The following is a 14,582-nucleotide window of genomic DNA, read 5'->3' on the forward strand; positions in this document are numbered from 1 at the left end:
GACGAAGGTTGAGGTTACGGTCAAGTCTTTTGATCTGATCACATTATCTAAGGTAATTCCGAGTGGTAACAACTCTAAAAGAGCCAATGCAAATTTAACCCTCTCAATGTACTCCTTTATAGAATCCACAATACCCTTAACCATCGACGGATTATCACTCAAATATCGCGGTGAATTACTTACTTCATCTACAAAAGTTAAACAACATAGTGTAAAGGAATTAGGGAGCAAGAGTAGTACTAATAAGGTAGTTATGGACCTGAAAGATGTGACCGTTAATAACGTGATTGCTAATGATTTATTGGCAACAATGGCAAGCATACAACAAGGTAATTTGGATGATTTTAGTATCCAATTTTGGGGTTATTACCATGCTCGTAATATTGTTGGTTCTTCAAAGTGCAGTATTACCGTCAATTGTCAAGGAAGGTTAGCTCTTCAAATCTTGGCCGAGGCCGAGTGGATGATTAGTGGTACAACTCCATGTTCATACCACACATGTTATCACTAAGCTATGCATTAGAAGTTCCCTCTTGGTGCAAGTCTCCTAAGCTTCCCTAATAAGCTACTCTGTAGTTTATATAATACTAGTTGAATTGTATTTAAATATATTTATCAATAAACTTTAGGAGCAATTTTTTTTATTATTTTTTATTTGGCATGATAATACATGCCAGGAGTATTTATACTACGTAATAGAGATTAAACATGAGGTTATTTTTTGAGAGACCATATGAATTTAAATTATAACATTATGATGGATATAGAACTTATGAAGAACCAATTCATTCACGCCCAACACATTTTGTGTCGTCAGGAAATTCCATAGCATTTGCATTTGATAGAAGAAAAAGACGACACAGTGGTACACAATAATCGTTTCAATAATTAAACCCAAAATGAAAAGAAAAAAAAAAAAAAAAAGGCTTGTATACCCTCTTAGTTCTCAGGTAGTCTTTACTCTTTACTTCTGTATTACATTACATACTACTACTACTACAGTCTACAAGCATGGTGACCCAGATGCGACTAAAGCCTTTTGTATACAGGGTTTTCCAATTTGTATTACCCCAGAACCTTCAATTTTAAACTAGGAAAAAATGTAATAATTATTATCCTCGAACCAAAAAAATAGAAAAACCGAAGAAAAAGCAAAACTGAATTTAAAAGAGCAATGAATCAATCACAAACAAAACTAACAATATTTTGTACTTCGAATCATCAAGCATCATCCTCTTTTTGACCAGGGGATCCTGCAAGCCAACCCCATACTCCACCAGAACCCTGCCTCTGCTTTGCACTTAGGGCTGCTTGCTCAGAAGCCGCCTTCTGTCTGCGCAGGAGCTCTAATTCTTTTTCCAATTGCTCCATTGTTTGTAGCTTCTGCCGTAACTCAGCAACGTCAACCTGCCAATCCAAGTTACAATTAGCAATCAGCTTTATTATGTCAGGGAAAGTCCAGCAAAGCATATCAAGGACATCAGATAAGGCTCACGATGTCAAATACACCCTTTTATATTGTCTCACAAATTTCATGATCTCAGGGTGTAAAACCTGATTTCTCAGCTACCCCCATCCCATCTAGGCATCTGTCAAACAGTTTTTTTTTTTTTGACTGAAATCTATCAAACATAGTATAACAAATCTACTCCTACATTCATGAGCTGTAAATAAAATTCTAAAGTACATAAACCTGCAACAAATTAATGCAAGCAACATAATAATATTATTTCGACTTTGGACCAATAGAACTATCAAACTTTGGGGAGAAAAGTACAATAAAACCAAAAAGGCTGGCATTACGTACCTCAAGCTTAAAACATCTAGACTGCTCAGCAGCAAGCTGACCACGTACAGATTGGAGCTCCTGCAATTCAAGATTGAAAAATTATATACTGAAACCAAAAATATAGAAAGAACTTCTGAAGAATAAGCTACTCTCGGAATTAATAATGGCCCATTGACCCAGCTAAAAATAAACAGTATTCAATGACATGAACATACAATCTTATACCAAGAACCAATAGCAAAGGATTTTTTACATCAAAGAGTAGAGTATATAATAAAAGCAAGTCTTCTTGTTGTTTGGATCTCTACGGTCTTCCACAACTCATATCATTTGGACAAGAAGATAGCTAAAGATCTTTAAGGTTTTTCACACTCGACTTGTAGTATCGAAAGGAAAAGCCAAGTCCCAAATACAACTGGAACCTCCCAATACAAGAAGTTGGAGCTGGTGGAAACAGAACCGTAGAAAGGAAACACTAGCCAGCCACTACACTATCTCAAACCCAGCAGTTTCTTGTTTTGTTAAATCAACAAAGATATATGCAAATTATGAAATTTCATTTGACTTCTATAGTACTTTATACTCCCTCCGTCAACTTAAGTTATGTACAGTGCCTGTTTGAACACATATAAAGGAAGGAGATTGGTAAAAACAAGTGGGTGCAAGGGAAAGGATACAAAAAAAACATACATATTCATATACTAGTTTATGCATGTAGGTAAATAAGTAATTTTGTGGGGTCTAGGAAGGGCAAAAGTGTATACGAAAAAGGGAGAAAGAGGAGTAGCCAACTCAAAGGAACAAAGGGGGAGTATAATTTCAAAACGCTTACTTTCTTTTCATTTTGGGGGAGGGAGGGGAAAAGATCCATCAACCAAAACAATTGGGATCAACATTACACTAACTTATCCAGCTATCCAGAAACATCAACAATTTATTACAGTTCAGGTTTTCAAACTTGATTGCAATCCCAAAGATTTTCATAATCACTATTCATTAGTATAATTTGACATTAATTAAATAAAAATATCAGCTTCACTATTCCATTACGCTAATCTCTGTCAAAGAATAGCAACAACCTACACAATCTTCCTATAAAAAGAGGATATAAATGAGCAACACAAGACATATATAGGTAATAATAAAATGGAGAGATAATGACCTTTACAAGGTCACCATTTCGATTTTCAGCTTCTGTCAACTCTTGCTTCAACTGTTGACTCAGCAACTTTTCCTGACTTATTTCAGATTCCAGCTCTTCCTTTTCTTTTATAATCACTGCTATAGAACGGTCTCCACCATTCTTGTTTTTAGTTTTCTGCAAAAAACAAGGCAGAAGCAGCAAAGAGCATATTACAGTTAATTAAACAGAATAACTTTGCAAATAGAGGTATGGAAAGAGTACAAATTTCAGCCAAGTAGTCACAAAGAGTTGGTGCATATAATCACTTTTTGAGTCTATTTATCCCCCATCAGAATAATCCCAGGAAATTACTAATACGTTGAAGTTGCTATAATACCTCTCCATCAATATTGTCCACAACAATTTCCCTTACTTTCCCATCCTGCCCTGCATCAAGTTCAGATTCCAAATCTCTAGTGGCATTTGTGGCATTATGCACAGCAGAGACACTGCCAGGTCCAGATGTATCTATCATCTTCGATTGCAACGTAGATTTGTGGCTAGGTTTGAGAACATGAACCTGCCAGAAGCAGATGATAAATATCAAGATAGATGTACAAAGAAAAATACATATTCATTTTACGTCAAAAACAAACACTTCAACAGGTAAAGAGCATACTGACCTCATTGCTGTAGCGGCCATTATAACCTCCAAAAGCAACCAGAACATCCTCCCCATTGTATGAGCCCACAACCAAGCTTACACCCTGAAAAAGAAGAAAAGGTATGACACATTGTCCTGCTCAAAGAAGCATGTGAATAAGAGCTGTTTCATTGATACAAGATATACTAGGTTCTTATGTAAATCATGAAAACAGAATAGTACAGTGTAATTTGAGACATGTTTCAATCATATAGTAAGCAGGTTACCTCACTAGCAAGGGAAACACGTCCTTCAACTGAAGTAACAACGGACCAAACAAGAGTAGACATATTGAGAACAACAGTCTCAGAGGCACCTGTCAAATATAGGAATACTTTAAAGTGCTACAAAAGATGTTAAATAGTCATTCTCAACTTCTCAAGTTGAATAAAAAAGGCAGACCAATGAAGAAAGAAAAGCAAGCCAAGTACAATTACTGTTTTTAAAAAGGATCTTCTGAAAGAGCCATATATTTTATACAGACAAAAGCCTTTTTACCATAGACAAATAAGATTACATGCACTAACACGACAGACCAAGGAAGGAAAGCAAGCCAAATAAATTACTGTTTTAAAAAAGGATTTTCTAAAAGAGATATATTTTACACAGACAAAAGCCTTTTACCGTAGACAAACAAGATTACATGCACTAACACCCAAAACTTCTTCCATGCACGAGCGCATGTGCGCACAGACATACTTGATTAATGCAGTTATTTTTTAGGACCCCAGGAGATCATACTTTCCATTTATATAATTAAGCTTTGGAGATAGTAATAAGTTCATCCAAGCAGCATCAGACATTCAGACAAACACAAAAGAAAGAGTGCACCCTTAAAATTCAGAAAACATAAGTTGACAAATACATACCACTCTTATTATCACCTCCTCCAACAATAAACCAATTTTCTCCAATAGTCACACCTGCATGTCCAGCACGTGGAGTAGGTATATCACCTTGCTGGGTGGGTCTCGACCATTCCATCTACAAGATCAAAGAGGATAAATAGATGGAGCAAAGCAAAATCACAAAACAGGGAAATCAGAGATGTGAAGGCTTACAGCTTGCAAATCAAGAACATGCAAATCATTGAAGCAAGCAGCATGAGAGCCACCACCAAAAATAAGGAGGTAACGTTCTGCATGTACTGCAGCAGCATGATCAGACCTTGGAGATGGAGGCACACCCCTATAATAATTTAACAATGTGTTAGGCTAGTAAAACTGCGAAAAAATTTCTAGATCATTATCTAACATGTTACAGAGCTGTATGTACATACAATAAAGATGGAACATGCAGTACAATGAGAGATGAGAAACTTAATTATGCCTTTGAAAATTCATACAGTCCAAATTTTATCAATATTTAACATATCCATGTCATCCGTGGCTTTGACATTTTGCACATCTTATTAATTTGACAACTAATGATAATAAGTTTGTTTTAATCAAACAAGCAAAACCACTTACACTGCATCAAAATCATCCCATGTCATGGTTTCCAAGTCAAGAAGGTGAAGATCATTTAAGAGAGTTCTGTTTGCATTTTGACCACCAAAAATAACCAAGGTGTTGCCCACAAGGGTAACAGAATGGCCCCCACGAGAAACCTGCAACAAATACATGGTCCCAGAATTTAACAAACTGCACATATATCATTAAAAAAAAAAATTATAATAATATAAATAAAAGAATCAAGCACTAGTATATAGTCACCATAAAATCAAGAAGACAAATACACAACTATCGCTTTTTAATGAATTCTAAATCTTCTATCCTTAAAAACCAATATACAATTTGAAAGGAAAGTAAAGTACCAAATAACTTGGGACAGAAGAAAGAAGAAAGATGCATAGGGAAAATCATAAGAAAATTTGGATATTGGCTCAAATAAATATGATAAATTTTCATTCTAATTATAGCACATTGAAAGTTTGACCATAAAACCCCATAGTAAGCAAACATTCAGTCAGATGCCATGTTAACCAGGTTAACCCATGGGTATAGAGTTAGGGCCAGGTAAAGAGGGATTTTAATGGATAGGACTATAATGGGCATGGACCATATTAGACAGGGTCAATATAGGGCCACAACAATATCCCAATAATTTTGTACAGGAAAATAGTTAAGTTTTATGTATTACAATTTACAAAGAAAAAAAAAAAACAGCTAATTCATATGTGCTTACTTTTTGTCTCTCCTCTTCATTTTTTTCTGATTTATTTGCCCGTCCACTATTGACCAGTTACTGATGACCCGTTTTGGTCCCAACCACTTTGACCCTTTACAACTCAACACTCTTATGACCTGACCCACTCATGTCCCTCCCAGACCCAGCCCACCGAATAACAAGGTCAAGATTGAAATGCACTGACGAGGAAAAAGGGACTCGAAAGGTTCTCAATGTTAAGACTATGAACATGAAATATAATACTGTAATCAAACCCCTAATTATGATGTCGTCACTCCAAATTCGATCAGCAAGATATCTCACTGCCATCATAACAAATAAAATCACAGAATTATTTTGATTACCGGTGAATTTCCGTATGTCTTCAGGATTGACCAAGCAGATGTTTGTGGATCGAAAACTCTCACTGTCAAGAAAATAAAAGGAAAACATTATGCATTATCCAATATATGTAAAGCATCAAAGTTTTAAGATATTTTTTCATCAGAGATTCTAGTCAAGATTTTAAAAAGCCCACATTTATTTGATTGCTCTTATAGCGCGTATCAGGCACACATCAACACCTTTAATATTTAAAGCAGTAGATTAAAAGGTCTGTCTACTTTGACAAAATAAGCCAAAATAGAAAATTACGGAAATTAGCTTCTTCCATGTACGTGTCAAAAGCTTAAAACCTTTGTCTTAACTACTACAAGAAATCCAATGTGCCAAAAATATTTAAATTTCCTCAATATTAACAAAAATGTTGGTCAGAAGAAAATAATTATATATGTCAGCAGACATGGGGTTGGCCAGTGGAAATGAGTGAAGATAAGTGAGTGCCAACACCACTGATTCTCATTAAAGAATGAACCTGAAGTGAAGCTAAGACGAGCCCCAATCAGCCCATCCCAAAGAAAAGCTTCGTCTGTCCTACTACAACAGATACAACCATTCCACTCAACTACTCAAGCCACAAAACCTACACAGTGGCTATATACATGCACCTGCAGAGTATATTCTGCTGCGATGCTGAAGCATTTTCTAATTATGATATTTTGGAAAAGAACAGGGCAAGATTGTATGGATGAATGCTTCCATAGTAACTTTTGTTGGCGCAGTGATTAGAAAGGAATGAGACATAGAATATGGGATAATTTTTTTTTTCCTTTTAAGCCTCACATTTATATATATGCTTCTCAGCTTTTCTTTGATGGTTTCACAGCCATTCTTAAAAATCATCTTCTCTCTACCCTACACCAAAAATACCCAAAGCACTTTACAAGCAAGAATTATAGTAATAGTATAGATGTTTCTCTTTCTTGCAGTAATATTCCAACATAAAATGAAGGTGGTCATCACAACTCTTCCTCTAAAGTTCAAATTAAATAGTGCTTGACCATCTATGACTATACGCACAGCCCATTAGCTGTTAGGGGAAGGGGGGAGGTCCAGTGTTACCAAACTCCACCCCCCTGTGTACTACATGTTGACAAAAGCGAATTATGGCACATAAATGGTATTTTTGGCCTTAGGTAGCGAATTGCATATCATATTGAATATGATCTCAGGTAACAAGTAACTCTGGGAGGGACCCTCTTTCTATTCCAAACTTTGAATATCATGATTTAAAACACTTCAAAAAGCCAATCCACAAAGACAGTTTTTCAAAAGATTGCAATTAAACATTCAAGGCAGTAGAAATTTATGGGTAATGTTCTAAATCCAAAAATATTCCAAAATGATTTGAACCTTGGATTGTCTCAAAAGGATCCTTTGTATGCCCAGCAACTGAGAGAAGCTTGTTTTCCCATGTTATCTGCAAAAACCAACAGCTGACATCAATTTTCTTCTGCACTAAATGTTCAGCATGGCATATTGACATCATATTTTTGACACAGCTCCAATACTGACCAACGTATGACCCGCACAAGGGATAGACGGGATACAAGACTCCACTTCTGTAGTTTCAGCTCCTTTCTTGACCTCCACTCTGGACCAGGTCCAAGCTCTCATATCTAAAACCTATTAAATATTGATTTAGTTAACAAAACACACATGGGGAGTGGGCCGAACAAAATGAAAGGTTTGAACCTTATAGTACCCAGTAATGAGAGAAGACAAAGAGGAGATTCAATGATTTGCAGGATGCTCCAGTTTACACCAATGCAGGTATGTAACTAAAATTACCTGAAGATCACTAAGATACCGGCCATTGTAATTTCCTCCATAGACATACATCTTCTCCCCTAAAACAGCTGATCCATGCTGCAAATTTAGAATCCAATCTTTAGATCAAGTTTGAACAGGAGAAATAGAAGGTACACCTACCCTTATAAATCTAACCCTTTGTATAGAAGGAAGAGTGCACAATATAACAGATGTAATATAGACCACTATCATAAGCCAATACCTCATATCGGGGTTTAGGTCGTTGGCCAGAAACAGGAGGCGCAACCCATTGGTCGTAGACACTAATTGATCCAAGACCTTCAGATACAACATCCTTATCCTCAGATTCTACTACTTTTCCATTTTCAGAGGAAACTGTCTTTATCTCCGGATGAGCATTGCCATTCTCAACGATTTCCTCACTCTTTGAGTCATGCTAAGCCAAGGGGAAACAGAAATAATTAGAAGGGTTCAGAAGAATAATTATACAGGTAATTAAATATCATATTACAGATGGAGCCTTAATACTGAACAAAAGTGCCACCACAATAGTTGTTTCAGGATGCTTTCTTCAGCTCTCAAAATGTTCACACCAAGTAACCATTTGAGAATATAAAAACAGATACCGGACAATCAGTCAATCACACAGAGGGTCACAAAATTTTCATAATACACAAGGGCAAACCATAGTAAATGCATAGCACCAAAAACTAAAGATAATGCAAGGCACTAAAAACTGAGAAGGCAGCTACAATGTAATTTCTGAAGAAGATATTTTGTTTCTTGCTTTCAGTGTTGGGTATATGAAAGCATCGTTAATTAGGATGTTTAATACTTTAATTCATGGTTATATACATGATTACATGTAGGCACATGAACCTGTCAATATATGAATGCCTACAGTACCACAATAATGGTTAGTACTTTTATTCATATATATGACTTTAACATTCCCTGGAAGTTCCAACCTTTAATTTGTGCAGTGTTTGCAATTGAAATAAAGTACTGATAAACACAATCAGGGGTGGGTGGAGATCTATGTTGCTCGGAATCTTCATTTCACCTCAAATAACCATGTCTGACCCTTAACACACTGATATCTCCAACACTTCAATTTGTGCCAAAGTTATGGAAGAATTTCACAAAACAGCCATGTCAGACACATGCTCATGTCAGACACATTCACCCAAGAATGAGTAACTTATGTGGAGCAGTGGAGATCGAGATACATTAATACTTCTGTTAGAGCTTGAGCATCACATTTTGATTTTTTTTTTTTTTTTTTTTTTTTTTGCAGCCTTCTAACACTAAGTCCATTTAAGAATTGCAACTTATATCGTTACATTATAGAACTACTATTATAGTTAAAATTAATTACTTCCTTGGTTCCCAAATAAAAGTCTCATTTTTCCCAAAATATTGCCCCTCTAAAAAAACTCATTTCACCTTTATCTTTTTTTTTAAAAATTTACTTTTTAATCAACCAAATCCCACTGTCTTGTTTTTACATACAAATTAAATCAACAAAACCCCACTATGTTATTAAGTTTTATTCACCTTCTTAAAAAGTGTGTAAAAGACAAATGGGACCTTTATTTGGGGATAGAGGGAGAGTGTGTATATTAAATTATTTTCTTAAATAAACTTTATCAAACAAATTAATTAAGCATTAAATATGAGTAATAATGGCCTAAGAGTATTGTAAGTAAGACATGGGTGACTAATAACTAATAGGGTATAATCATTGTTACTCGAATTCTTCATTTCACCTCAAGTACCCGTGTCATACCATCGACACTCAAACGTGGGTAGGACACTTAAACACATCTCTTTAGTTTAATAATAATGGAGAACTTTCACACAATAGGCGAGTCGGACACTTGGGCACGTACCTATACCACAAAAAAATCCCGAGTTCGAGTAACATAGGGTATAATAGGGGTGAATTTTGACTAGCACATTGTGGGGAAAATATTTATAGAAAACAAGGTGTTACTTTCCGTCTCATGGCATGAGACTATCTCGTACAAGATTTTTCCATTAACTAAATTTGCAAGTTTAACATCTACATATTTTATTTAATACGTAGCACTAATTGTCAAATTTTACAAACTTAGACCTTTGCTCATCAAACAGGAAACACTTTTTGATGGAGAGACCGAGAGAGGACAAGGAATGCAAATTATTCATTTAAGGCATATGACAATCTGAAAATATACAAGCCAAGGGAACTCACATTCATTTGCACGTCAACAACTGCATCCGACACTTCAGCTCTTGAATACCAGCCTGGGTCCTCTTCCTATAAAACAATATAATGCACCAGACAATCACATTGAATTCTTGATATAAATTGATTTCTACAGCATACGGCATAGAAAAGTAGGCAAATTAAAACCTCTAAAATCTTCACAAATAGGCGCATGGCTTCTGCAGGTGCCATATTACCAAGACCACTCCAACTGGATACATGAAAAACAAAGAACAACATGAAAGAGCATTAGTAAAGCGAATGAACATATCTTAATCATCTATATGGTCTTCCAAGTAACAAAAACAAATGTTAGCATCAACACGAGGTATTATTAAGTTATCAGAACCATGTGCAATCCAAGGATAAAAACAGGACCAACTTGGTAGACATATGGCCTCCTTAATTAAAGATGTTATTTTGTCAATGCTGCATGAATTCAAAAGGCTACATGTCTACAACAAACCTTTTCCATTTGCTTAGCTCAACAGGACTCCAAGAACTTGGTTTCGGAACGTTACATGGTCCAACAGTAGCCTGTAACCAAAACAGATTATAATTAAAATCGAAATTGAACCCTCGCCAAAAGCCAAGGTAATCAACAACAAGAAACTCTGGGACAAAACATCCAAACCCAACCAAGATGCATAAATCAACCTAAAAGGCACAGCACACTAACTCTCGAAGACCTTGCCAAATATTCACAAGCTACCCTATCTCTACTTTCTACATATTTTAATGGTTGCAACTATTATATGATATGTAGTACATTAGTACATAGTCATAAGTCAACATTGAGCTATATGTAATGTACTATTAGATTGACAAAAATTTCCTTCCGTTTGTTTCAACAATTCATTTCTCCAAAAACCTCCAATTTTGACATCACATTTATATTTACACTAATATTACATCTTCAAACGCATCTCAAAATCACTATCAGTCCCTATTGGTGCAATTCTTCAACTCAACAATATGACATCATCACATCGAACATCTCACTCAATTGTATATACATTATCCCATCCCCTACGCCAATTGCGATAACAATGTAGATGTTTCCACTCGACCCTCAATCCGATACGATACAGCTATCTCCTACTCCACACAGTCCAGCATTAATCGGAATTACAAACAAGTATAATGTGCCATTTCAATAAAGAAAAGAGCGGCTTTCGATCTACGGCACATGAACAATCCAATGCCAAACCTAAATCACTAAACAAAATCAAGATCGTAGTAAAATTCAATCACATCATTTGATCGCAATTCTCAACACCTAAGAACACAAATTCAAGAGCTGGAATTCCAGAAACACAAATCAGATCCAACTACAATCCAATCAAATCACACGAAATTCCAACACAATGCACAAATCAATCAAATTACAAACAAATCCAAATCAAAACAAAAACAATCACAACCAAAATTGAACAACAAAAATGGAGGAACTACGACCTGTTGATAAAGACCATAAAGCAAAAGAGCGGCTTCATTGTTAAACTTAGAAACAACGGCGTTAGAGGCGGAGGAATCAGGAGATCCGGCGAAACCGACGTAAGAAGCGGCAGCGTAGAAGCGTTCAGGGTAAGCGGGGCCAGTGCTAGCCCTCGCCATTGATGAATACTGCTGCTACTGCTGAAGATTGCAGATCGATCGCAGTGGAGAATTCAGAGAATGTAAAGGAGGAGGAAGAAGAAGTAGTGAAGGAGAAGAAATGGAAGGAATAATAAAAATAGGAGAGAGGAAAAAAAGAGGGTGTTTGGTAATAACAGACGGGGGTGATCGTTTGGTGTTTGGGTGTGAGGGAGAGAGGTGTTGTTCCTCTTCTTTGCAACTTGTCGGCTTACAAAATATGATAATTTTTTGTTGTTTGAATCGGGTGACAATAATGATGCAAATGAGATTTGATATTGATATTTCTATATGAATTTCGGATATTGGTGTAACATATGACTTTTAATAGACTTTGTGTATATTAATATTTGTGTATATAGAATAGAAGAGTAATAATTGACATATTTTAGTGGAGAATTTCTCAAGCTCTAATAACTTGAGTTATTAATGACTCTAATAATGCATGTCGGTATAAAATTGTAATTTGATGTACCAACAAAGAAAACTATTAATAATACCCACAAAGCATTTTGTGTATGTTATTAATACAAAAGTATTTTGGTATCATATTATACTAGAGTTATTAATGACTCGAGTTATTAGAGGCAGAGTGTTTAGGGTAATTTTACCCCGCCACGTGGTCTAATCAGAGGATGACACATGTCAGCCCTAGGATGGCCCAAAATGGACCAATCCTTGCTTGACACGTGGCACTCCAGATAACTGGGAGAAAAGGCGGCCTTCATGGCCCAAATCCCGAGAAAGCCGTAAAACGGCGCAGCCCACCAATGATTAGGGCCCGATGACCTAATCAAGGGCACAAATCCCGAGGACCCTGTAAATAGGGAGATTTCCCTCTTTTGTAGGGCACGTTTTACCATTTATTACACACTGACTCTTTGATAGGGACATCTTGAGCTTGGAATCCGAGCAGATATCCACCTAAATTTCCGCACCTTTTTCAGTCCCTTCAAGTTACTAACTTGATCGTCGGAGGCGGAGCTCCTACCACCCGAAGTCTCCGTTTGTTTTGCAGGTACAGCTCGCACAGGACCAGTCGTTGTGGCGTAACTCTCCCAAGGGACAAAAACACCCAAAACACAGAGAATTTTTCATTTTAGTGGTAAGGTTTTCATCACATACCTTTGATATTAGGAAATCAAACCTCATGAGAGGCACATGGGGTGGGAATTTTGAACTGGTGAGAAGCAATTTTATAACTACTAGCTGTCAAAAAAAAAATTATAACTACTATGATAGAGATGCAACACTTTTTTTTTACAAATTTTTTTTTACAAAACCCATCAAGGAAAGCTTATATTTATAAATTTGATGAGGGCTACATCTAGAGTGTGCTTCGGGATTTCATCATTCCACACTATGAGTCTAAAACAATTTAAATAGTGGTCACAAATTATACCATTGAAATTTAAATTTGCCAAAAAAAAATGACCAAAATACTTCCGTGCCAGAATGGCAAAATCCCTCTTTCATCATATGGTCCTCACTCAAACTCGCCATATGTCATGCTAATTCTTATCAGTTGTCTACATGACGGACAATAAAAGCTAAAATGTGAATTTTCAATGTCTTGTATTAGTTTATTAAAATATGTCATAAACGAATTTGTTTTGTACAACTTTTTAAAATGAATTTTATGATGTAAAAATAACATATACTTCGTATAAGATATTTTTTTAAAAGTTATAATCTATTTTATACATAAAGAATATTAGAAGTCCTATCAGAGATAAAACTCTAAAATAAATTTTTTATCCTAAAAAATCTATCTGATTTAGCTTATCTATTTTATACATATTGAATATTAGAAGTTCATCATAAATAAATATCTAAAGCTAATTTGTCGTCTACGTGGCACGACCCTTAGCAACAAATTGAAATGCCAAATGTCATTGTTTCGTGACCTAGCTAAAAGTTTAGCTTTATATGTTTAGCTTTATATATTAGTTATATATATGATATAATATAAAATTCAAGTTTTTTTTATTTTTTTTTATTTTTTTTTTTTTTTTGAAAAGAAATACAAGAATTTGTTTCATTTAAAATACCGATTTGTTTTATAAAAAAATATTGCTAAATTAACATTGTAATTCATAATCCAGTTAAGTAAAAACCGTGTGTTGCACAGGCTTGTTTTTATTTGCAATCTTCGTAGCAATGATTTATATAAATTTCTATTTTTCTATATATTTTTTTACCATTAATTTATAAAATAATTTTATTTGTGGTTTTTAATCTACATGGTATTAAAATTTTAGATTTATCAAATCTAACTTGTTACTTTTATCTAGGTGGCGATATAATTTTTTAACTCAAAACTAAAATACAAATCTTTTTTCTTATTGGTCAAAATAAGAATATTTCTTACGCGGCATTGCGAATGCTCTTCAAAAGTGCGTACTTTATTTATATAACTAGTTTTGTGCCAGGCGATGCCCGTATTGTCCTAAACATTTTAGCTTGAATGTTAAATATGATCATATATATAACCTCTTTTGATATTGTAGAATATTTAGACATACGATATCATATCGCTTACATTTATATAATAGAGTAATTTTTAAATTTTATTTGTAAATAGAAATAATGTTATTATTAACTTGATATTTTTTTTATTGCACTTAAATTAAATCTAATAAACTGAAAGTATTTTTACCAAACTAAAATTATTTTCTCTTATTAAAACTTATTTTTACTGATTACTTTTTAAAATGAATTTTATGATTGAAATAGTACT

General features: G+C 34.9%; 1 protein-coding gene across 1 annotated transcript; it reads right to left on the reverse strand.

Moving 5' to 3' along the window:
• Positions 1-866: 866 nt before the first annotated feature.
• LOC145603648 (acyl-CoA-binding domain-containing protein 4-like) lies at positions 867-13,346 on the reverse strand. Its single transcript, XM_081659597.1, has 19 exons — positions 13,206-13,346; positions 11,666-11,869; positions 10,674-10,744; positions 10,355-10,418; positions 10,193-10,258; positions 8,198-8,392; positions 7,975-8,052; positions 7,699-7,809; positions 7,537-7,603; positions 6,150-6,211; positions 5,085-5,224; positions 4,677-4,803; positions 4,485-4,599; positions 3,843-3,931; positions 3,596-3,679; positions 3,310-3,492; positions 2,952-3,107; positions 1,808-1,867; positions 867-1,407 (listed from the first exon to the last, which is right to left on the reverse strand). Exons 2-19 carry the CDS (start codon positions 11,822-11,824, stop codon positions 1,222-1,224), a joined length of 2,013 nt encoding a protein of 670 aa, XP_081515723.1. The 5' UTR covers positions 11,825-11,869; positions 13,206-13,346; the 3' UTR covers positions 867-1,221.
• Between the last annotated feature and the right edge of the window lie 1,236 nt (positions 13,347-14,582).

The sequence above is a fragment of the Chenopodium album genome, chromosome 22 (genome assembly GCF_948465745.1).
Source record: "Chenopodium album chromosome 22, dcCheAlbu1.1, whole genome shotgun sequence".
In the NCBI taxonomy this organism is placed as follows: domain Eukaryota; kingdom Viridiplantae; phylum Streptophyta; class Magnoliopsida; order Caryophyllales; family Amaranthaceae; genus Chenopodium; species Chenopodium album.